We start from the raw sequence: 25,810 nt of genomic DNA on the forward strand, positions 1-25,810 counted from the left end.
ATTAGACCACCCCCATCAGAGCCCTCCATCAGAGACTTAAAGCTGAAGAGCAGTCCAAGCAGTAGGTTGGAAAACCACTGCATTTTCACTTACCCTTTCTTAAAATCTACTTCCTGACAGAAGTGGTCAAAGCAGGAGCTGTTACAAGTTTCAGAGGCTTCCTTGAAAGCTCAGTATTGTTCAACGGGCTTGAAAACCCTTGGCTGCCTTTGAAATTCAGATCTTCCATTCAATTTCACACAGCAATGCAATGCAACAGCCAATTATGACAGTTTTATTACTCCAGAGACAGCTGCTTGGTGGATTGTTCATTGATCTTTCCCTTCATACTTTGATGCTAACCACAATGTTTTAGAAACATTCATGCTATGATTGACAGCCACTCACCACATCAAAGGCAGCTAAGTGCTTTCTGCTGTAGAAATGCTGCTTTTGATGTGGTTAGCACGTGTCAGTCAAGAGACTACAGCTGTTAAAAGTAAGACTTACTCTCACTGTTGATGCGAATTGTTAATTGTCCGTTATTGGGCACGGTAACGTTGTCAACGTTTTGCTGAAATATTTCTGAAATCTTCTCTTCCTGGAATGTTACACTGCACCAAAAAAACATCCAAAATCGAATAGCAGAGTAGACAGGGCTGTGTAAAGAGAAATAGGTCCATGAGTAGAATATTTGTTCATCTGTATCTCGACATTTTGGAAACAGTGGGATCTTTAGCCAAAGTTTCAAATCTAAAGTCTTGTCTGGTGAGTTCAGGGGTAGAAAAAAGGGTCATGACCAGTTTTAGACTCTATCTAGTGTTTGAGTGGAATGTCTTCAAATTTCTACAACATAAACCAGGATCTGTGTTTTGAAGTCCATTTTCTCCATTCGCTGCTACATCTTGTGATCTATAGTCTCCACCTTCCAGCTAATCTATAATTTTACAACCCAACCCAACATTACCATCAATGCCCCTCTTTCTCCACAGCGAGTGTTTACTCAGCTCCCTTACTCCATATATTCCAGTGAATCAGATTGAAAGATGTTCACTTCTCTTTTCAAATGCAATCCTGTTGTCACAGCACCTCAAGTTTATTTAAAATTAATTTACAGGATGTGGGCTTCGCTGCCATGGCCAGCCATTATTCCCCATCCGTAATTGCCTTGAGAAGGTGGTGATGAGGTGGGCAGCACGGTAGCACAGTGGTTAGCACAGTTGTTTCACAGCTCCAGGGTCCCAGGTTCGATTCCCGGCTTGGGTCACTGTGTGGAGTCTGCACATTCTCTTCATTTCTGAGTGGGTTTCTTCCGGTGCTCCGGTTTCGTCCCACAGTCCAAAGATGTGCAGGTTAGGTGGATTGGCCGTGTTAAATTGCCGTTCGTGTCCAAAAAGGTTAGTTGGGGTTACTGGGTTGCGGGGATAGGGTGGAGGCGTGGGCTTGGGTGGGGTGCTCTTTCCGAGAGCCGGTGCAGACTCAATGTGCCGGGTGGCCTCCTTCTGCACTGTAAATTCTATGATTCTATGAGCTGCCTTCTTGAACCGCTGCAGTCCCTGTGGTGTAGGTACACCCACAGTGCTGTTAGGGAGGGAGTCCCAGGATTTTGACCCAATGACTGTGAGGCAACAGCGATATATTTCCAAGTCAGGACGATGAGAGGCTTGGAGGGGAACTTCCAGGTGGCGGTATTCCCAGGTCTCTGCTGCTCTTGTCCTTCTAGATGGTAGTGGTCATGGGTTTGGAAGATGCTGTCTAAGGAGCCTTAGTGAGTTCCTGCAGGGCATCTTGTAGATGGTACACAGGGCTGTTGTCGGTGGTGGGGGGAGTAAATGTTTGTGGAATGGGTGCCAATCAAGTGGGCTGCTTTGTCCTGAATGGTGTTGAGCTTCTTGAGTGTTGTTGGAGCTGCACTCATCCAGGCAAGTGGGGAGTATTCCATCACACTCCTGACTTGTGCTTGTAGATGGTGGGCAGGCTTTAGGGATCCAGCAGGTGAGTTACTCGACACGGAATTCCTACCCTCTGATTTGCTCTTGTAGCCACAGTATTTATATGGCCCAGTTCAGTTTCTGATCAATGGTAACCCCCAGGATGTGATAGTGGGGGATTTAGTGATGGTAATGCCATTAAATGTCGAGGGGCGATGGTTAGATTTTTATCTTGTTGGAGATGGTCATTGCGTGGCACTTGTGTGTCGCGAATGTTACTTGTCACTTGTCAGCCCAAGCCTTGATATGCTATTAGGAAAATCAACTCCAGCCCCACTCTCTGTTCCTCTGACACTGCATGATTACTGGCTTACTCTTGTCACACACCCCATGCTCCATTATTCAAGGACGATCTGTCCCTGCCTTTTCGAAATATCGTCCAAAATCACTTCAGCATATTATCATCATAAATGTAACCGAGCCTTGTATCCTTGAGGTTGAGATCATCATGGATAGCAAGATTATGGATGCGGTCACCCCACATTGTAACAGTGTGCAGGGAAAGAGGGAACTGCTGACCACCAGACAGCCAAGACGAAATAGACAGGTATTCAGGAGTCCCCTAAGTGCATCTCACTCTCCATCCAGTGTTCAGTTCTGAATCTCTATGAGGGTGATGGCTTCGGGGGAATACAGCCAGAGCCAAGTCCTTGGCACCAAGGCTGGCTCAACTGTCCAATGGGGACATAAAGAAAACTGGAAGAACGGTAATGATAGGCAATTCAATAGTTAGGGGAACAAACAGGTATTCTGAGGCCGCAGGCATGAATCCATGATGGTATTTTGCCTCCCTGGTGCCTGGGCCAAGATGGTCACTGGAGGGCGATGAACCCCCTGAGGGCAAACAGCCAGTGGCCATGGTCCACATTGATATGAACAACATAGGCAGAGAGGGGGATATGGTCCTGCTGTCAGGATTTAAGGAACTGGCTGGTAAATTAGCAAGTGGGACCTCAAAAATAGTCTCCAGAATACTCCTGGTACTATGTGGAAGTGAATATATGGAAATAGGAGGGTAAAGCAGATGAATGTATGGCAGGGAAGATGGTGCAGGAGGGAGGGCTTTAGGTTTCTGATACCTTGAGACCAGCTTCAGGGGAGACAGGAGAAGCCTTGCACATAAATAAAACTGGGACTTTATTTCTTGTGGGCGATTTGCTAGTGCAATTGTGAAGGGTTTAAATTAACTTGACAAAGCTGTGGGATAATACTACAAAAGTATCAAAGTGGACTGAATGCTGGGAGAGATAGATGGCAATAAAATAGGAAATAGCTTAGTAGGTGAGCTCACGGTAAGGGGAAAATAATATCCTCTAAATTAGGGTTACTGGATGGCATGGTGGCGCAGTGGTTAGCACTGCTACCTCACGACGCCAAGGACCCGATTCGATCCCAGCCCTGGATCACTGTCCGTATGGAGTTTTCACATTCTCCCCAGTGTCTGTGTGGGTCTCACCCACACAACCCAAAAAGATGTGCAGGGTAGGTGGATTAGCCAAGCTAAATTGTCCCTTGATTGGAAAATAAAAAGAATTGGGTACTCTAAATTTATAAAAGAAAAAATAATGAAATAAATTAGGGTTACTGTGCATGTATGTGAATGCACAAAATGTGGTAAATAAGATTGCTGAGTTGCAAGCACAGTTAGACATGTGGAATTGTGATATTGTGGCTACAGCAAAGCCCTGACTCAAAGAAGGCAGGACTGGGTGTTAAATATTCCTGGGTATAAGATGCCCAGGAAAATAGGAAGGAAGGTATTAATTAAGGAGAAAATCACAGTGCTGGAGAACTTCCACTGTATACCTTGCATTTCCCTATTATGTATTTTCTTTTATTTTCATTCCATGTACTAAATGATTTGTTTGAGCTGCTCGCAGAAAAATACTTTTCACTGTATCTCGGTATACGTGACAATAAACAAATCCAATCCAATCCAAGAAGGATGTCCCAAGGGTAGGATCTATTTTACTACAGCTCGGGAACAAAAAAGGTGCGGTTAACATTGCTTGGTGTAATCCTTAGCTTAACCAATGGGAAAGATGCAGAGAAACAAATTTGAAAGGAAATCACAGAGAGCTGAAAGAATTAGAGGGTGATTATAAAGGGGGATTTTAATTATCTGAATGTAGACTGAGATAGTCGTAGTGTAAAAGGCAGTGAGGGGCAAACATTCCTGGAGTGTGTTCAGGAGCAATTTCTACAGCAGTATGTGCCCAGTCCAATGAGAAAGAAGGCACTGCTAGATATGGTTCTTGTGAATGAGGCGGGCAAGGTGGATCAAGTGTGAGTGGGGGGATATTCATGGGACAGTGATCATTGTATCTTAAGGTTTAGGTTGGCCGTGGAAAAGGACAAGGAACAAACCAGAGAAAGAATAATTAACTGGGGGAAAGTCAACTTCAATGGGATAAGAATGGATCTGGCACAGGTCAATTGGAATTAAAGGTTGACAGGCAAGGTGGCAACTGAATAATGGGTAACCTTTAAATAAGAGATAGGGCGCAATGAGCACGAGCCGGTTAGATTGCGGGAGAGGTTGAAATCAGGCTGCGCACTGGGAGCTGGGCGCTAATCAGTGTCTGATCTAACCAGCACGCTCCCATTGGTGGGTTCCGGATCCTGCCTAGACATGACAAGAAACCAATAATCATCAATTAAGGCCAACCTCCATATCACTAACGGGACGGACCCCCTAGCTTACGGCCTCCCATGATCCAAGCGGCTCCCTGGCGAGTGGTCACGTGGGCACCCTTTAGCACCCCTATTTTAAAAGGTGAAGCAAGCACTGTGGCTGCTGAGGGGATCGGAGGACGTGAGTAGCCATCTTCGAAAGTGGGCTGCAGCTCAGAGACCCTGTAGCTGCTGCTCCGGTGTCCGGGGGCAGCGGTGACACCATTGGTGGGGTTCGCCCCTGGGTTCGGGTGGTGAGGGTCTCAGCTCCCATGGGTCCAACAGGTCACCCCCCCCCCTCCAGTTTGTGTATACCCATACCAGGGGCAACTCCAGCTGCTGTCTGTCTGTCCCACCGAACACTCCCAGGGTAGACCCCTGTGGTAATATGCTGGTTAACTCCTCTTGACTGTGGCAGCCTCTGCCTTTACAGCTAAAGGCTATTACTACTAAGGAATTGGTAATGTTGGTTACACAAGCACTTCACAGCTCTCAAGTGGATTCCTGTGGGTAAACGGGCCATGTCACAGGCGAGTATTATTACCTAGCATTCCAATCAAATTGTGAGGCCTGGCCACTCTTCCTGAACCCTGGGGGTGTCAGCACCACAGAGGCAGCAGCCAACAATCAAACACCCAAGAGCTGGGCTTCAGCTCTGGCAATATCCCTGCAGCCTGTCGGTGAGTGTGTATGTGGATCAAGGAGGATTCCCGAGCCATGTCCACCGAATGTTCCCGGCTGGGGTTTGGAGTCCGATGCCCAGCGGCCCCCATTGTGGTCAGGGGTGCGTGTGCAGGCTGGTGTCGGATGCCACCTTGAGAGACGGTGGGTGATGTAAGGGTGGGGTAGGCTTGGGGCCCGAGGGTCCTGAGGTGGAAGTGGTAAACGATTGTCGGTCTCTCACCCTCTCACATTTCTGACAGATATCACATTATGGATGGTATTGTGGACCCCACAGCAGCTGCCCTCACGGTGGCAGCCAGGCACCAGGCACGACAGCAGTGCCGGTAGATCATGCACTTGTCAGGCTGTTAAGACAATGTCAGGTTGATAAGACAATTGAGAAGCAGGGTAAATATAGAAAGTTCTGAGGGGAACAAATAAAATAAGCAAGGATAGAACAAGGGAAGGGAGTGGTGGATAACATAAAAAGGGAATCCAAAAGTCTTTGACATGCATATAAATAATAAAAGGTTGGTAAAAGGAGTAGTGGGGCCACTTCGGCTAAAAATGGATTTATGCATGGAGACAGCAGACATGGCTGAGGTATTAAATGAAAATGCTGCATCTGTCTTTGCCAAGGAAGAAGATGCTACCCAAATCCTGGTGAAAGAGAAGGTAGTTCAGACCCTTGAATGATACTAAATCGAGAAGGAGGAGGTATTCGATTGGCTGCCTGTAATTAAAGTTGATGAGTCCCAAGGACTGGATGAGATGTAGCCAGGGATACTGTGGGAAGCAAAAGTTGAAATTGCGGAGGCACTGGTCATAATTTTCCAATCTTCATTAGACTCAGGTGCCAGAAGAATAGAACAGTGCAAATGTAATACCCTTGTACAAAAAAGTATGTAAAGATAAGCCCAGCAATCACAAGCCAGTCAGTTTAACCTTGGTGCTGTGAAAGCTTCAGGAAATCATAATTCAAGACAAAATGAAGAGTCACTTGGGGAAAAATGGGTTAATTAAGGAAAACCAGGATGGGTTTGTAATGGCAAATAATCAACTAACTTTCTGGCATTTTGTTGATGTGATAACAGAGAGGGTCGATGAGGGTGATGCTGTTGATGTGATGTAGATGAACTTCCAAAAGATATTTGATACAGTGCCGCACAGCAAACATGTGAGCCACGATCTGCTGTGATGGGATTTGAATCATGACCCCAGAGTATTACCCTGGGTCTCGAGATTACTAGTACAGTGACAATACTACAGCACCACTGTCTCAAACCTCACTCGAGAACCCAAACGCGCAATTGAAGCTTTCATTTTAATTTAATTACCATGAGTTTCCTTTGAAGTTCTGTCTTGTTCATTGCATTGCCCCTTTAAGGGACTGTCAAATTGTTTAATTAGTTAATGATTTTGTTTTACCGAGATGCTCAGAAGGATAAAATTGATGTTTATCTGTTAATACTCCGGTGAAAGCTGTTTTAGTGGCCAGTTGGAAGCTGTAATGCACTGGGGTTTGCCCCTGGCTGGGTTGAATTAAGATGGGCTGGGTTGCTGCCCTCAATCACAATTATCTTGTCTTGTGGGCCAGGCTCAGAACTCATTCCATTATCAACTCCCCTCATCCACCATCTTGCCCTCTGCCCAGACCAAGGAGAATATAAGAGGGAACTGAATGAAAAATAAAATATAAAATTTAGAGCACCCAATTTTTTTTTCCAATTAAGGGACAAGTTAGCCTGGCCAATTCACATACCCTGCACATCTTTGGGTTATGGGGGTGAGACCCACGCAAACATGGGGAGAATGTGCAAACTCCACATGGACAGTGACCGGGGCCGGGATCAAACCCGAGCCCTCAGTGCTGTGAGGCAGCAATGCCATCAGGCCGCCCTACCCTGTAGGAGATTTTATGGCAATATAAATTCTGTGGCCTTTCATGCTTACCTTATACCAATGAGCTTTGTTGCTACATATTTCATTTTGAGTGCTGATGATCTGTAGGCAATATTTATCTGTCAGGAAATATTAAATGTTTAAAAGAACAATCACAAGATTCTCGTATAATAGCAGCTGGAAAAGCAAGACCACAAGTGAATACAATAGGGTGTGTCTGCCTATGGCAGCCATTCATTCATTATCCAGTACTTTGCATTTTCTCTCTTCCTGAGACAATTAAGAGTTTTGATGGGTGTCTGAATTATAGGAAATGTCTCTCTTGACACACTCTCCAAAAGATGATTTGTTTGTTTCTCTTCTTGGCCTTGGAACGTGGCTTCATGTTTTTAAGCAGCTTGCTTCAATTCAAATTGCAAAGGTTACATTCGGTTGAAATTTGAAAAAGCATATTTTCAAAACTAAAAGGGCATGGTTTTGTGACACATACTATTACATTATTGGGAATAGTTCCCACTGAATGGAGTAATGTACTGACCTGATACTTTTGTTCTTTTTTGTGCACCCCGGAAGTGGTTATGTATCTGGAAAGCCTCTTTCTTGGGCCTGGTTCTATGAGTGGTACTGAGCCCTAGTACTGTTGCTGCTTCACTATTGTTGCTTGTTGGTTTCTAATCTGTGCTCTCACTGCTGTCTGGACCCGTCAGTTTTCTGACGGAACATGACAGTTTGTCATTTTGGGGGGAAAATTCTACTCTAAATTTCACATTGTAAAAGAATCTTGAAGAATAATCAACCCACTAAAAACAAAGGTGATCAGAGAGTATCCACAGCCCAGGTACATTACTGAGCTTCAGAGATTCCTCGGGGCCAAGGAGGCATATTCCTGCTCAAAGGTTACAGAGGCCAATGTGCCTTTAAGACAGCTGTTGAGACAAGGTCAACAATGGTGTTGGAATGTAGACCAGCAAAATACTTTTGAGCAAACCAAAAATATTTTGAATTCCTCTTAGGTTTTGGCTCATTACGACCTGGAACTACAGCCCATAATAGCAGCAGATGCATCATCTACAGGTCTGGGTGCAGTATACTTTTGAGGACATGGATGGTAAATGTAGATGTATTTACTCTAGGTCATTCACAGACTCAAAGAAAAGATATGCTACAATTGAGGAAGAAACATTGACAACGGCATGGCCGTGCGAGAAATTCTCAGACACATAATGGGATTGTGCTTCAAAATTGAAACAGACCATAAGCCACGAGTCACCCTTCTGAACAAGAAAGAGATTGCAAAGATGCTGCCTAGAATCCAACAGTTCAGATTAAGATTAATGAGATATGACTCCATAACAGAGTACATTCAAGGGAAGTATTAGATAACACCAGATATGCTATTCAGGGTACCAGTTGAAGGAACCAGTCTAGAGGATTTCATCAAAAAGGCGGAAGCGCAAATATCTCTCATTACTCAACACCTATCGGCTACTGTCAAGAAGTTGTAAAAATTAAAACAAGCACAGTAGTAAGATGACAAATGTGCCACATTAAGAAAATGCTGGTTTGGAAGGATGGCTAGACTACAAATAGAAGAAGCACCTCACGATCACTGATGATCCCCTTGTGCCATTCGAGAATACTTTGGTTTGATGTTCTTCAAAGACTTCACCAAGTTAGCAAAATACCAAGCAACAGCCCAGAAATCAGTCTGGTGGCCAGGCATTACTCATTCTGTAGAAGAAATTACTTTTTTTTAAAAATTATTTTTATTCAGATTTTTATCAAAAACAAATTTTTTTATATAACCATGAACAACATTTAACAAAACAAGGTGAACGTTAACATTATATAAAGAAAGAAAACAAGAATATGCAACATTTCCCCCCCCCCACCCCCCGGATTGTTGCTGAAATTTTACTGCTCTCCTAGAAAGTCGAGGAACGGCTGCCACCTCCGAGAGAACCCCGTCATGGACCCTCTCAAGGCAAACTTTATTTTCTCGAGACTGAGAAACCCAGCCATGACACCAATCCAGGTCTCCATACTCGGGGTTTCAAGTCCCTCCACATTAAAAGGATCCATCTCCGGGCTACCAGGGAGGCAAAGGCGAAGACCTCGGCCTCTTTCGCTTCCTGAACTCCCGGTTCGTCTGACACACCAAAGATCGCTATCTCTGGACTCGGCACCACCCGCGTGTTTAGGATCTGGGACATTGCCTTAGCGAATCCCTGCCAGAATCCTTGGAGAGCCGGACATGCCCAGAACATTTGGACATGGTTCGCTGGGCTTCCTGCACAGCTCGCACATCTATCCTCAACCCCAAAGAACTTGCTCATTCTCGCTGCCGTCATGTGTGCCCGGTGGACCACCTTAAACTGGATTAAGCTAAGCCTGGCACATGATGAAGAGGCGTTAACCCTGTTTAGGGCATCCGCCCACAGGCCCGCATCCAGCTCCCCGCCTAGCTCCTCCTCCCAGCTGGAGTAGGGCAGGTTGCAGGTCTTGATAAAGTGGAAAAAGCGAGTGACCCCCGGGTGGCAGAGGTCCTCGTGGAGGGCTCGGAGGTGGTCTACTTGTGCGTTGGCACATGTGCCGCGGCACAGGGCATCAGGAGGCTCGTTTAGTTTCCCGGGGCGATACAAGATCTCGTAGTTGTAGGTGGAGAGTTCAATCTTCCACCACAAGATCTTATCGTTTTTTATCTTGCCCCGCTGTGCATTATCGAACATGAAAGCACCCGACCGTTGGTCAGTGAGGAGAGTGAATCTCATGCCGGCCAGGTAATGCCTCCAATGCCTCACAGCTTCGACGATGGCTTGGGCCTCCTTCTCGACGGAGGAATGGCCGATTTCGGAGGCATGGAGGTTACGTGAGAAGAAGGTCACGTGCCTGCCCGCTTGGTTGAGGGTGGCCGCCAGAGCTACGTCAGACGCGCCGCTCTCGACCTGGAAGGGGAGGGACTTGTCGATGGCGTGCATCGTGGCCTTTGCAATGTCCGTTTTGATGCAGCTGAAGGCCTGGCGGGCCTCTATCGACAGGGGAAAAGCTGTGGATTAGATCAGGGGACGGGCCTTGTCCGCATAGTTGGGGACCCACTGGGCGTAGTAAATGAAAAACCCTAGGCAGCGCTTCAGGGCCTTGGAGCAGTGAGGGAGGGGTTGGGGCCCATAACTCCATTTCGCACTACGTAGCCGAGGATGGCTAGGCGGTCGGTGCTAAACACGCATTTATCCATGTTGTATGTAAGGTTAAGGATCTTTGCGGTCTGGGGGAATTTTCGGAGGTTGGTGTCGTGGTCCTGCTGGTCGTGGTCGCAGATGGTGACATTATCGAGATACGGGAATGTTGCCCGTAAACTGTCATAATATACACCAGTATATCATGGTGCAGACACACACTGATGGACACACAGTGGGACCAATCAACATACACAACACCGCAGCCAATCACCAGTGAGAGCACACGCACTATAAAGACAGGGGGCATCAGAGTTCCCTCTCATTCGAGTAGCAGCTAGCTAGGAGCACAGAGCTCACAGCCTGCAACACAGACATTCACCATGTGCTAAGTGCATCAACTGGTTAGGACAAGGCAAAGGTCTTTAGTGGTGACTCAGGTGTATCGTATTTACCCACAGTTCAAGTATGTTTAAATAGTTAACCTTTTAATAAAATAGTGTTGCACTGCTTCAAGTGTTGGTGACCTGTATGTGATCCAGAACACCCAACACATCATGATACCAGGTATGGTTGCATACTAGCACTTCTTAGACCTACCTGCAAGTGCTCTGCCTCTTCCGCCAGCATTCCGTCATCCTACAACATGGACAACATCAGCCCGCCGCCGCCGCTCCGCATTGCCGGTAACCTCGGGGCCAACTGGAAGATTTTCAAACAGCGCTTCCAGCTCTTCCTCGAAGCCACAGACAGGGAGGGCACCTTGGACACCAGAAAGATTGCTCTTCTCCTCTCCACGGCCGGGGACCATGCCATCCACATTTTCAACTCTCTCACCTTTGCAGATGACGAAGACAAGACGAAGTTCAAGGCGGTTCTCCTCAAATTTGACACTCACTGCAACGTAGAGGTGAATGAAAGTTTCGAACGCTACGTGTTCCAGCAGCGTTTGCAGGGTAAGGACGAACCTTTCCAATCCTTTCTAATGCACCTCCGCATCCTTGCGCAATCTTGCAGCTACGGGCCCACCTCCGACTCCATGATATGCGACCAGATCGTTTTCAGTGTTCAGTCGGACCCCCTACGTCAGCAGCTCCTCAAAGTGAAGCAACTCACCCTAGCGACCGCCATCGAGACCTGTGTCCTACATGAAAATGCTACCAGTCGGTACTCCCATATACAAGCGGCTGAAACGGTGCGGCAAGGTCCCCACAAGGCGGAACGGGTCCAAGTGATTGAGCACCTCCAGGGCCTCAGCCTGGATGAGGGCGGCCATTATGCGTGCTTTTCGCAGACTCCCGCGCTTGTACGCACCAAACGAGGGGACGGTGACGTGGAGGAACGTAATGCGCAGGCGCGGTGGCACAGCGAAAGTGCTGACGTCACGACGTGCGGCAACTGTGGCTCCGCCCATTTAAAGCGGCAATGCCCCGCAAAATCTCGACAATGCCTACGATGTGGAAGACTTGGCCACTATGCTGCCTGCTGTCGAGCAGCTCAGCCTTCCAATTCATATCGCTTCAGCCAGCCTCGCAGCCTCGCAGGAATGTTTGGGCAATTAACCCATGGTCACCGAATCCGATTCCGACCTCCCGCACAGCAGTGACACCGAGGACCCGAAGGCAAAGGCTGTCCCCGAAGCAAAGACACCAGCCACTGTCGGTATTCAGCATCGATCCAGACGATGAGTGGTGTGCCACCCTGACGGTCAACCGGTCCCAAATACGATTCCGCCTGGACACTGGTGCCTCCGCCAATCTCATGGCGTGGTCTGCTTTCCAAAGCCTTCGTGTCAAACCAACCATTCTTCCATTGGCCTGCCAGCTATTGGACTACAATGGCAACATCATTCCTGCTACCAGCTCATGCCAACTTGAAGTGACGCACAAGTCACGAAAAGCCATCCTTCCTTTCGAGATCGTGGGCTCCTCGAAGGACTCTTTGCTTGGCGCACAGGCATGCTAGTTGCAAAACCTCCTGATGACGCGTCTGCCTTCCAGGATGCTGACTTCCGGGCGCAACTCAACGCCATCATCGACCAAAACCGCAACGTCTTCAAAGGCATGGGCACGCTCCCATATACTTACAAGATCCTATTCAAACAGAACATCACGCCTGTGGTGCATGCACCTCGCAGAGTCCCAGCACCCCTCAAGGACCGCCTCAAACAGCAGCTGCAGGACTTCCAAGACCAAGGAGTGATCTCCAGAGGTACGGAACCAACCGACTGGGTCAGTTCCATGGTGTGCGTAAAAAAGCCTTCCGGCGAGCTCAGAATCCGCATTGATCCAAAGGATCTGAATCGCAACATAATGAGGGAGCATTACCCAATCCCCAAGCGCGAAGAGATCACATGCGAGATCGCTCGCGCCAAGCTCTTCACCAAACTTGACGCCTCGAAAGGATTCTGGCAAATTCAACTAGACAGATCCAGCAGAAACTGTGCACCTTTAACACACCTTTTGGCAGATATTATTACAACAGGATGTGTTTGGGATCATATCGGCATCAGAAGTGTTCCACAGGATCATGGAACAAATGATGGAAGGCATTGAAGGTGTTCGCGTCTATGTCGACGACATAATCATTTGGTCCACCACCCCGCAGGAGCATATCAGTCGCCTCCAGCGCTTGTTCAAACGCATACGGGAGCAGGGCCTACGCCTCAACAGAGCCAAATGCTCCTTCGGCCAGACGGAACTCAAGTTCCTAGGGGACCACATCTCCCAGTTGGGTGTGCGGCCGGATGTGGACAAGGTGGCTGCCATCACAGCCATGAAAAAGCCAGAGGACAAGAAGGCGGTCCTCCGATTTCTGGACATGGTCAACTTCCGAGGGAAGTTTATCCCTAACCTCGCCTCTCATACCACCGCTCTCAGGAACCTGGTTAGGAAGACAACAGACTTCCAATGGCTTCCTGCCCACGAGTGCGAATGGAGAGAACTTAAAACCAAACTTACCACGGCCCCGATATTGGCCTTTTTTGATCCAGCGAAAGAGACAAAAATTTTGACCGATGCCAGCCAATCTGGCATTGGGGCAGTGCTCCTGCAACGCGATGAGGCCTCATCATGGGCCCCCGTTGCACGCGCCATGACCCCCACGGAACAGCGCTACGCGCAGATAGAAAAGGAGTGCCTGGGCCTTTTGACCGGTGTCGTCAAGTTTTATGATTATGTGTACGGCCTTCCCCAATTCACCGTCGAGACCGACCATCACCCGCTGGTCAATATAATACAGAAAGACTTGAACAACATGACACCTCGCCTCCAGCGCATTCTGCTCAAACTCCGGCGATACGACTTCCAGCTCGTATGCACCCCGGGCAAAGACCTGATCATAGCCAACACTCTGTCCAGGGCAGTCAACACCCCGTGTGACCCAGCGGGATTCGTCTGCCAGGTTGACGCCCATGTGGCCTTCGTGGCCTCCAATCTACCGGCCACGGATGAATGCCTCGTCCAAATTCGCCGTGAGACTGCGGCTGACCCCCTGCTACAGCTTGTCATGCGCCACCTAACAGACGGGTGGCTCAAGGGCCAATGCCCTCAGTTCTATAATATCAGAGATGATCTGGCGATAGTCGATGGTGTCCTCCTGAAGCTGGACCACATTGTTATCCCGCACAGCATGCGCCAGCTTGTCTTGGAACAGCTACACGAGGGCCATCTTGGCGTGGAGAAGTGCCGCCGACGGGCTCGAGAGGCAGTGTACTGGCCCGGCATCAGGGGCTGGTTTAGCACACTGGGCTGAATTGCTGGCTTTTAAAGCAGACCAAGCAGGCCAGCAGCACGGTTCAATTCCCGTACCAGCCTCCCCGAACAGGCACTGGAATGTGGCGACTAGGGGCTTTTCACAGTAACTTCATTGAAGCCTACTTGTGACAATAAGCGATTTTCCTTTCAATGACGACATCGCCAACACAGCGCTCAACTGCCCCACCTGTCAGCGGTTCCAGCCGGCCCAACCACGTGAGACCCTACAGCCCCATGAGTTGGTCACGTCCCCTTGGTCCAAGGTCGGCATCGACCTGTTCCACGCGCTGGGCAGGGACTATGTCCTGATTGTAGACTATTTTTCAAACTACCCGGAGGTGGTACGTTTGCACGACATCACATCATCTGCAGTCATTCGTGTCTGTAAGGACACCTTTGCTCGTCACGGCATCCCACTCACTGTGATGTCGGACAATGGCCCCTGCTTCGCAAGCCAGGAATAGTCCAACTTTGCCAGGAGGTACAACTTTGTGCATGTGACATCCAGTCCCCTGTACCCCCAATCCAATGGCAAAGCGGAGAAGGGCGTCCACATAGTCAAACGGCTCCTCTGCAAGGCTGCTGATGCAGGATCCGACTTCTACCTCATCCTGCTGGCCTATCGCTCGGCCCCACTGTCCACTGGCCTGTCGCCAGCCCAGCTGCTCATGGGCCGCACCCTGAGGACGACGGTGCCGTCCATTCACGTCCCAGACCTCGACCACGTTCCAGTCCTTCAACGAATGCAACTGTCCCGTGCACAGCGGAAGGTGGCTCATGACTCCCGTGCAGCTGATCTCGCTGCTCTGGCTCCAGATGACAACGTCCGCATCCATCTCCCGTATGGTTGCTGGTCTGCAACTGCTGTGGTTCTTCGGCAGGTGGCTCCCTGCTCTTTCCTGGTTCGTCCACCGGATGGTTCCATTCGGCGCCGTAATCGACGTGACCTTCATCTTGTTCCGCGCTCGCTACGTGATCCTCCACCAGTGCCATGCCCTCCTGTTGTCCCTGACCTGGACTATGCGGAGATTCCGGTTACTCTGCACCCTCCTCACTCTGACGCAGTCCAGCCTGCTCCTCAGTCGGTGGCTCCTGACCCACCCTTGAGGCGGTCAACCAGAATTCGTCGCCCACCTCAGAGATTTAATTTGTGAACTTTGTGCACGAATGGTCTCTCTGGTCTGTTCTGTTCTTCTGTTTAATCGTTCAAGTGGTTTGTATATAGTGTTCATCTCGTTATTTGTGTGACACGCTGTTTTTTCTGCACCAGGCACCTTCCCATGTAAATAGCTTAGTTTTATGTACATAGTCCTGTAAATATTTCGCACACACGCAGTCAGGAACATTCACCACACACTATTTATTGTCACGCAGGCACATTTTTTTTATATAAAAGGGGGGATGTCATAATATACTGTAGCCACCTAAAATGGCTAATTCCCGAGTAAAATGGCCAAACCCCGATCTAAAATGGCGAACGAAAGAGGCTGATGGGAAAATCAGCCAACAGGACTCAAATGGACAGCTGCAGGCAAAACAGTGTATTCGGCTCTGGGGAAGTCGGCCCAGACCGATACCTGCAGCCATCAACATCACAACAACCCAGCCATCTGCGTATTAAGCAGCCATCCCCGGGAACAATTGCTACACATTAGCAACATAAAGCCAATTCAGACTTTTCGGCGCCAGCAGTGGCTGAGACAAAGAAAGGTGGACGACCACCCCCCGATCAAGGAATCGCCCCATTATTGGAGCATATCGAACCCAGTGATTGGGACCAAGTCCAATCACTTGGAACCAGGGTCAAGGTCCGCCCCGAGAGGCGGGAAGTCCCTGGAAACTATAAAAATAGGGGCCAAGTTCAGATCGACCCTTCTTCTCCTACTCGCAACCTTCGAGACCCTTCGACGAAGAAACAAGTAAGTGTTACTCCAGCGATCGCTACCAGACAGGTGTTCCAGACTATCGACTCGTACCAGCCTTTTTGAATCCCGCAGGCCAGACCCAATTCGATAGACCATTCGTTTCCCTGACCTGGTGGGCCATCACCAAAGTTAAGTATTGGCCTTTAGTGGTAGGTAATAGTCTAGAAGCAGGATTATTGTATAAGTATTTATTGCTGTATATAATAAATGATCGTTGATTTAACTTTTACTAAGCGGTGTGCTGCATTATTAATCATTACTTGAGCTTGAACCACGTGGCGGTATCAGAAAGATACCTGGCGACTCGTGAGCAAAGGTGACAGAATTAGAGCTAATAAAACTAAGGCTAATAAGAGCAACAATACACCAGTATATCATGGTGCAGACACACACTGATGGACACACAGTGGGACCCATCAACATACACAACACCGCAGCCAATCACCAGTGAGAACACACGCACTATAAAGACAGGGGGAATCAGAGTTCCCGCTCATTCGAGTAGCAGCTAGCTGGGAGCACAGAGCTCACAGCCTGCAACACAGACATTCACCATGTGCTAAGTGCATCAACTGGTTAGGACAAGGCAAAGGTCTTTAGTGAAAGCTAGTATCATATTTACCCACAGTTCAAATATGTTTAAATAGTTAACCTTTTAATAAAATAGTGTTGCACAACTTCAAGTGTTGGTGACCTGTATGTGATCCAGAACACCCAACACATCATAAACCGTACCGGTCAACCATTCGGTCCATCTTGCGCTGGAAGACCGAGACCCCGTTGGTGACACCGAAGGGAACCCTTAAGAAGTGATAGAGCCGCCCATCTGCCTCTGAAAGCAGTGTATTTGCGGTCACTAGTGCGGATGGGGAGCTGGTGGTAGGTGGACTTAAGATCCACCGTGGAGAAGACCTTGTAATGCACGATCTTCTTTACCAGGTCGGATATGCGGGGGAGAGTGTACGCGCCCAGATGCCTAAACCTGTTGATGGTCTGACTGTAGTCGATGGCCATCCTATGCTTCTCCCCGGTCTTTACCACCACTACTTGAGCTCTCCAGGGGCTGTTGCACAGCTCCCATGAAGGTCCGATCCTGGGCACTGTACCGTCTGCTCCTGGTGGCGACGGGTTTGCAATCGGGGGTAAGGTTTGCAAACAGAAAAGGCGGGTCAACCTGGAGGGTCGCGAGGCAGCAGACAGTGAAGGGGGGTATGGGGCCACCGAATTTGAACGTTAAACTTTGCAGGTTACACTGGAAGTCCAGTCCCAGGAATGTGGCAGCACAGAGATAGGGGAGGATGTAGAGTCGGAAGTTAGTGAACTCCACGCCCTGGGCCGTGAGGTTGGCAATGCAGTACTCCTGGATCTCCACAGAGTGGGACCCAGAGGCCAGGGAGATCTTTTGTTTAAATTGGGTGTACAGTGAGGGAGCAGTGTCTTACCGTATTGGGATGGATGAAGCTCTCTGTGCTCCCAGAGTCGATCAAGCACGATGTCTTGTGCCCGTTGATGAGTACCGACGTTGTAGCGATTGAAAGCTTTCGGTGCAGAGACTGGTCCAGTGTCACTGAGGCAAGTTGTGGCAGAAGCTGAGAGATCTCATCGGGCGATATACGGCCACCCTAGTCGGGGTCCTGAGATGTCATCCAAGCTGGCTGCCACCATGAATCGCACATGGCCGGCTGGGAAATCTCATCAGGCGATACATGGCCAGCCGAGTCGGGGTCCTGAGACGTCATCCAAGATGGCTGCCCCCATGAATCACACATGGCCTGTGAGGAGAGGAATGGCAGCAGGCCCGGTTCTCCTGTGCATACTGCCACGAGGTGCCCCTTCTTCCCGCAGCCCTTGCAGATTGAGGATCGGGCCAGGCAGCATTGCCGGGGGTGTTTGTTTTGCCCGCAAAAATAGCATTGCCCCCCCCCCCCCCCCCGGGGTTTCCTGGCTGCCGCACTACACAAGCTTGTGGGGAATTTAGGGGTGCTTTGGAATCGGCCGCGGCTGGGGTCCACCATGTCCATGCTGGTACCGCGCGGTCGGGAACGTAGACCTGGGCGTTGCAGGAGGCTACATCTAGGGAGTGCGCAAGTTTCCGTCACTCTTTAAGCCCAAGCGTGTTGTTTTCCAGCAGTCGCTGGCGGATTTTAGAGGACGGCATGCCCGCAACAAAAGTATCCCGTATTAAGAGTTTGGTGTGGTCATTGGCTGAGACTTGTGGACAGTTACAGTTTCTACCTAACACTAACAATGCGTGGTAAAATTTGTCCAGTGATTCCCCTGGGATCTGCCGTCTGGTAGCTAAAAGATGCCGAGCGTATACCTGATTCACAGTGCGGACGTAGTGCTCTTTTAACCAGGTCATTGCGTCCTCAAAACCGTCGATAAGCGTGTCGATGTCTGGGCTCCTTGATTGGAGGACTTGCATTTTCTGTTCCTCCGTGGGGGTAGTCGGGGCCGTCCTGATGTACCCGTTGAAACATGCCAGCTGATGCACGATCAATAACTCCAGAAGCGAGATTGGAGACAATTGAAGGCTTTAATACGCTAGCTGTTGCCCCCAGCAGCGCAGGTACAGAAGAAAGCTGCTGGGGCGGCACGGGCTCTTATACCCCGCCTTGCAGGGCGGAGCTAACATACAAGCTTAACTAATGGGAACAGGTACATTCTCCACCAATGGTATTCCGGCATTACCAGGTACCGTAATCCTTCTAACACAGACTACCACACCAGCCAATGTTTAAAAGTTGCTGCTGCATTTGCTGCGTGGGGGTTGATTTGTAGACACTCTGGCTTGTTGTGGAGAGCAGTTATTCTTCAATTTTGTTCATTAAATTGATACACGATCAAAAACTACTGAAGCGAGATTGTAGTCCAATTGAAGGCTTTAATGAACAAGTAGTTACCCCAGCAGCTCCGGTACAGAATGACTGCTGTGGGTGAAACACAGACTCTTATGCTCCGCCTGTTGGGCAGAACCAGCAGCAGGTTCCACCACTCATACTACAGTATAAGGTACATCCCACCTAGGTACCGCGATACCCCTAATATAGCCTACCACACCGAAGTCCCTCTGAATCTGCATGACCTCCCCCATCCCCTCTAGTGAGTATGAAATATATAGGAGCAGATCATCCACATAGAGCGAGACCCAATGCTCCTCTCCCCCCCCCCCACCCCCCGAACCAACCCCTGCCAGTTCTTTGAAGCCCGCAGCGCTATGGTCAACGGCTCTATTGCAAGGGCAAATAGTAACGGGGAAAGTGGGCACCCCTGCCTCGTCCCTCGGTGGAGCCTAAAATACTCCGACTTCACCCTGTTCGTGCATACACTTGCTACGGGCACCTGATATAGTAGTTCGACCCACCCTATGAATCCCTCACCGAATCCAAACCTTCTTAGCGTTTCCCACAGGTACTCCCGTTCCACCCGGTCTAAGGCTTTCTCTGCATCCATCGCAGCCACTACTTCTGCCTCCCCTCCTTCTGAGGGCATCATAATAATGTTTAGGAGCCTCTGTACATTGGAGTTCAATTGCCTGCCCTTAACGGAGCCTGTCTGATCCTCCCCTATCACCCCTGGGACACAGTCCTCTATTCTAGCGGCCAAAATCTTGGCCAGAAATTTGGCACCTACGTTCAAGAGCGATATCGGTCTGTAGGATCCACATTGTAGCGGATAATTCTCCCATTTGAGAATGAGTGAAATCGAAGCCTGTGACATTGTTGGGGGAGGGTCCCTTTTTCTTTAGCCTCGTTAAAGGTCCTTAGCAGCAGTGGATTCAACAGTTCTGAAAATTTCTTGTAGAATTCTACAGGATAGCCGTCCGGTCCCGGGGCCTTGCCCGACTGCATACTCCCTAGGCCCTTAACAATCTCCTCCAACTCTATCCGGGCCCCCAGTCCCTCCACCAGATCCTCTTCCACCTTTGGAAACCTCAATTGGTCCATGAATTGCTTCATCCCTTCCCCTCTGACTCGTACAGTTTACCATAAAACACCCTAAAGACTTCGTTCACCCCCTCTGGATCCAAGACCGTGGTACCTTCCTTATACTTAACTTCCCCAATTTCCCTGGACGGCTCCCTCATACGAAGTTGGTGCGTCAGCATTCTACTCGCTTTCTCCCCATATTCATAGATTTGCCACTTTTACCTTCCTCAGCTGTGCTACCGCCTGCCCTGTGTCAGCAGATCAAACTCCGCCTGCAGTCTCCGGCGCTCCTTCAGTAGCCCCGTCTTGGGGGTCTCCGTGTAACTCCTGTCTACTCTGAGTATCTCCTCAACTAGCCTCTCTCTCCGCTCTTTCCTTCTTCTCCCTATGGGATCTGATAGAAATTAACTCCCCTCTAATAACTGCCTTTAGACCCTCCCAAACCGTAGTCGCCGTTACCTCTCCCGTATCGTTTGTTTCCAAGTAGTTTTGAATGATCCTCTTTATCCGCCCACAAACCTCATCATCCGTTAGCAATTCCACATCTAGCCTCCAGAGTGGGCGCTGCCCTCTCTCTTCACCAAGTCGCAAGTCCACCCAGTGCGGAGCATGGTCAGAGACTGCAATGGCCGAGTATTCCGTCCCCTCCACCCTTGGGATTAACGCCCTGCTCACAACAAAAAATTCTATACGAGAATAAACTTTGCGGACGTGGGAGACAAAAGAGAATTCCTTCGCCCTCGGCCGAGCGAACCTCCATGGGTCTGCGCCCCCCACCTGTTCCATGAAACCCTTCAGTTCCTTAGCCGCTGCTGGTCGCTTTCCTGACCTGGATTTTGACTGATCCAATACAGGGTCAATGACTGTGTTGAAGTCACCCCCCCATGATCAAATTATGTGAGTCTAAGTCCGGAATTTTACCCAGCATGCGTCTCATGAATTCCATGTCATCCCAGTTCGGGGCGTAAACGTTTACTAGCACCACCCGGGTCCCCTGCCGCTTCCCGCTAACCATTATGTATCTGCCCCCCTTGTCCGCCACAATACTCCCTGCCTCGAATGCCACCCATTTACTGACCAGAATTGCTACCCCTCTGGTCTTTGAATCCAGCCCTGAATGGAACACTTGGCCCACCCACCCCTTTCTCAATCTTGTTTGATCTGTGAGTTTCAGATGCGTCTCCTGTAGCATGGCTACGTCTGCCTTTAACCCGTTTAGGTGCGAGAACACCCGAGCCCTCTTGACCGGCCCATTCAGACCCCTCACATTCCACGTGATCAGCCTGGACGGGGGGTTAACTCCCTGATGCACGATCAATTAAACTCGAAGACGAGGTTGTATCATAACTGAAGGCTTTAATAGACTAGATCTGTTCCCCAGCAGCTTCGGTACAGAATGAGGGCTGCTGGGACGGCACCTGTTCTTATACCCCGCCTGTCAGGGCGGAGCCACATACCAAACATCCAATGGCAAGCTGCTACGCTTACCCAATGGTCTACAGCCTCTCGGGTACCGCAATACCTGATACTACCACATCCCCCACCTCTCCCCTGCCGAGTAGCCATCCCCGTTTTCGGCCAGCCACGAGCTCGCGTCCCCCGCTTACTCGAGCCCTCCCACTGGAGCCCCCCCTCCCCCCGACTCTCCATCTGTTCCCTAAAGTTGGCTCCTCTTTTGTCAGCAAAGCAGCATCCCACCGCCCCCCACCCCCCAAACAGCCCACGATCCCAATCCCCCAAGTCAAGCACCAGCTTAACACTAACTCTCCCACTGTTACGCTTCCGTGAATCAGCTGACCCATGCCGACCCCGGAGGCTCCCGCCTCTGACTCCGATCATCCTGTTAACCATCGTTATTCGGGCCCCTCACTTCCTATGGAAAGCCCAATTTAACGGCCTTTACAGCCCACAAAGAATATTTCCCCCCCCCCCCAGTGAAACAAGAAACAAAACCTGGGCGCTAACCCGGCCCCACAAAAGATACGGCTCCAGATGCCTGAAGAGCAGCCCTAAGTATAGGGCCCCTCTCCTCCCCTCTGTGGCCGAACTCCACAAAAGCAGAGAGCATGGCCAGAGGAACAGGGGACAAAAAAGGGAAACAACTTAACATAAGAAGAAATTACTTTTCATTGTCTTATATGTACAGTAAATAGCGAAGAGCAAAAAGAGCCACCAGTACCTTATATTTGCCATTGCTTGGCCCAGCGAGGCTGGTAACGCTATTCAATGTTAATTGGTCCACTTAACGAGGCCACACCAGCTTCTTGGCACAAATGCAGGTTCGCCAGCTGATTTGCCTGGACTGCGCTCGCCAGGTCTCACTAACAAGGTTGAGCAGCACTTAAGCTGCACATGCGCAGGCGACCTCAGCCAGGTCGCAACAATGGCACTGAGGAGACCAGCCCCAGGATTGGGAGACGCTGACCTGGGGAGAGTGGAGGCCATGAGGAATGTTCTGTTCCCCCGGGGAGTGAGCCATGGAGCAGCCAATGCTGCCTGGGACGAGGTGTAAGCTCCGGGAGTGTGACCAGGGGGCCTGGCCTCCAGTGCCGAAAAAAGATCAACGACCTGCACTGAGCAGCACGAGTGAGTAGACACCATCATCCCCCCTCCCCCACAAAAGGGATCATCCACCCTCCCAAATCTCCATGGACCCCAACCCTCCCTCCACCCCCTCCCCCTTCAAACCCCCCTTCAATTCCCCCCATCCTCCCTTCCCACCACTGTGAACCACGCGATGCCTCCTCTGTGTCTCCTCAGGAATAGCTCTCCCATAAATGTCGGGAGAGGGCCCAGACTGGTGGTGGGGTGCCAGTCTTAAGAATCCTCACCACCAAGGCGGGGAGTGTAGGTGGGAGAGGAGCGGGTATGTGCATTATGGTTTGGTTGAAATGTTGGTTTTCAGTTGATGTTTGCATATTTCTGTAATCTGTAACTGTTTACAATGCCAAACAATACCTCAAAAAAATTTGTTTGTTAAAAAAAAAGAATCCACACCACCTTCGAGGAGCTGGCGGTGGAGGTGACTGGGCTGGCCGAGGACAGATCGGTCACCCATGCGGAGTTTGGCGGTCGCCGCAGAGGTGAGGAACCATCGGGCTCCACCCAGGGGACCCGTCAAACATGAGTTGTTATTGCCTTACTGACTGGCCCATCCCTCCCACTGACCACATGTCCATTCTCCCACAGGTCCTCCAGCCGATGGCGCCAGCCCATCCCGGGTGGCACACTCTCCTGCCTCCCAGGAGGCCACCTTAGAGGAGAGCTCTGAGGATGCCACCATTATAGTCATGGCACAGCTGCCATCCCCACCCTCCACCAATGCAGACACACACACCTTGGTGGGACAGGTTAGGCTTCTGGGGCACAATCTGGTGGGCATCATACTGCTGCTGGTGCACATCTGGTGGAGGCAGAAACCCCCAGGCGGGACAGCAGCCTGAGGGCTGTGGATCCCAGTACCCAGCTGGGTCCCAGGCTGAACCTCTGGAACAGAGCTACCCGGAACTAATGGAGATCATGGGGAGCAGCCGGGACATTCAGAGGGAGATGGCAGCATCACTCCAGCAGATCCATAGCCGATTGGAGAAGTCCCAGAGGCTACAGGCACAGGAGATGTTGCTGGCAATGCGTGGCTCCGAGGCCAACACTGCTAGGGTGGCGACCACAGTGAAGAGCCTGGTGCATGACGTCGGCATCATTACTGAAGGTGCACAAGGCGGCGCGCAGTCGGTGACTGCCATGGCTGAGGGTCTCAACAGAATATTTTCCTCTCTCAGCGATGCCACCCAGGTGCGAACCATGGGGAACAGCCAGGGCTGGCAAAGCCAGATGATGCAGGGGCAGCCGGAGCTCAAACCAGTTACTCCTCTGTCCCAAGGTGAACCCCAGGGCCCCATGGGCACCAAGCGTGAGGAAGAAGCGGCGCTGAGTGCCAACCCAAACCCTCCCATGGAGTGGCGAAGGTGGCCAGCAGCTCCCCCGGATTCCTCCCCTCTGATGAGGCCACATCTCGAAGTCAGCACACAGGACAGTGAGCCGGGGCCCTCTGGCCTCAGAGCCCTCAGAGGACACCCCCCCCCTGGGGCATCGAAGACCACAGGACGAGGTAAGCAGCAGGCTGCCTCCACCTCAGATGTGCATCCTGGGGAGACACCTAGGTGTAGCGGTAGATCTAGGAGGGCCAAGCACGTTCTGGATCATTGAGGGCACCGGGGAGGGGGAGGGAGGGTTGGGGGTGTGGGGGGCAGCATTATTGCGCGACTGAGGACTTGTATTGCACACTTAGCACCCTTGTGCACAACCAGCATGATGCCTCTGTCACCTTCGTCCACAATGCAGGCTGACCTCCGAACACTTGGCCCTTCTCTCCAGGCATCGCCCCCCTTCCCATGGCACCCACCCACCGTCCAGCCGTGGACATGTCTCCGGAGCTGTGTCTCATACCCTGGGTGTTCGAATGTTGGCTTCTGCGTGTGTGGTGTTGCCTCCTGCAGTGTTCAAGCACAGGAATCAAGGTGTGTTTGGGACACTAGGCAATGGGGCCCACATGCTACATGGCCTGCCCACCCATGGGAATCCACGGGATACGTGAAGTGCTCAATCAACTAAGATTGCCAATTCCCTATCAGCAATAACCAAAGGCCTTGGCATCGGTGAGGGTTATGGGTGGCCATTTGGGGCAGACGGGCAGGGTCAAGAGTTGCCCCCAGAATGAGTAAACATGATCCTGGAGTTGACATGGTGGTGCCGCGGGCGGTTTCCCCCTCAGTGCCTCTCCCACCATTCTATGGTGGCCCATCCCTGCAGAGGATCCCCCACCCCAGCTAAGGGTCCCCCCCCCCCCCCCGCCAAGCACTGGGGTGGCAAGCCCAGCACCCCGGGCTCTTTGTCTGTGAGCAAAGATGGCTACTCACCTCCTCAGCTCCCCACAGAAGCCCTTCCGCCAGGTTTGTAGTGATCTCTATGTGTGCATGTACACAAGGGGTTAATGTGTAATCAGTAGCACCACATGATCACATGTAAATATTGTTGTAGTTACTCAATAAACCTTTTGTTACTACTGGAAGAATTCGAATCTTCTTCATCAGGATTTAGAACACCTCATCACTAACCAAGGATTGAGTAGCACATGTTACACCTCCCACACAGGCAACAAAACATGGTACCAGTCGAGTGGCTTTAACAGAATTAGTTAGATAAGGTTAGACAAAAAGAGAAGAAAAAGAGAAGACTGGACATTCGACTGAGGAAGACTTCGCAGCAAATGGATCCTCGACGACTAACTATGGGACTCATTGGACCTCTAGGGCAGCTGGAAACAACTGGTAATTTAAGTTATGACTGGAAAAGATTTGAACAGATATTCCAAATATTCATCGCAGCTAACGGTTTAAGCATGGTCTCTAACGCAACGAAAATAGCGCTACTACCTTCAATAGGAGGGCATGAAGCTAGAGAAATCGTTAATTGCTTTAATTACTTAGAAGGTGAAGACGACACCAGAATAGAAGTAATACTCAAAATATTTGATGAACACTGTAAGAGTCACTCTGGTGAGATGCTGGAAAGATTTAACAATTGTCATAAATGCCAGAGAAACGGAGGGCCCATCACTGATTTTATTACAAGTCTCAAGTTAATACCACAAGGCTGTGATTATGCTGATTTCAGAGACACTGTGATAATGAATCAATTAATTTCTGGACTATCTGATAAAAATTTAAGGGAAGAACTATCACAAAATAAGCATCTAACTCTAGAAACTGCTATACAAAAATACCTTGCTTATGAACAAAACAAAATCAATACTGTGAG

At 50.1% G+C, this 25,810-nt stretch overlaps 1 protein-coding gene across 1 annotated transcript in view; it reads right to left on the minus strand.

Moving 5' to 3' along the window:
• Positions 1-335: 335 nt before the first annotated feature.
• The window catches only part of LOC140387247 (uncharacterized), a 31,695-nt gene continuing 6,220 nt past the window's right edge, over positions 336-25,810 (minus strand). The window contains exons 3-4 of the mRNA XM_072470207.1: positions 7,260-7,327; positions 336-638 (exon numbers count right to left, since the gene is read on the minus strand). Coding sequence (XP_072326308.1) covers positions 473-638; positions 7,260-7,327 — 234 coding nt within the window. The 3' untranslated portion in view covers positions 336-472. The remainder of the gene's footprint in view (positions 639-7,259; positions 7,328-25,810) is intronic.

The sequence above is a fragment of the Scyliorhinus torazame genome, chromosome 12 (assembly GCF_047496885.1).
Source record: "Scyliorhinus torazame isolate Kashiwa2021f chromosome 12, sScyTor2.1, whole genome shotgun sequence".
In the NCBI taxonomy this organism is placed as follows: domain Eukaryota; kingdom Metazoa; phylum Chordata; class Chondrichthyes; order Carcharhiniformes; family Scyliorhinidae; genus Scyliorhinus; species Scyliorhinus torazame.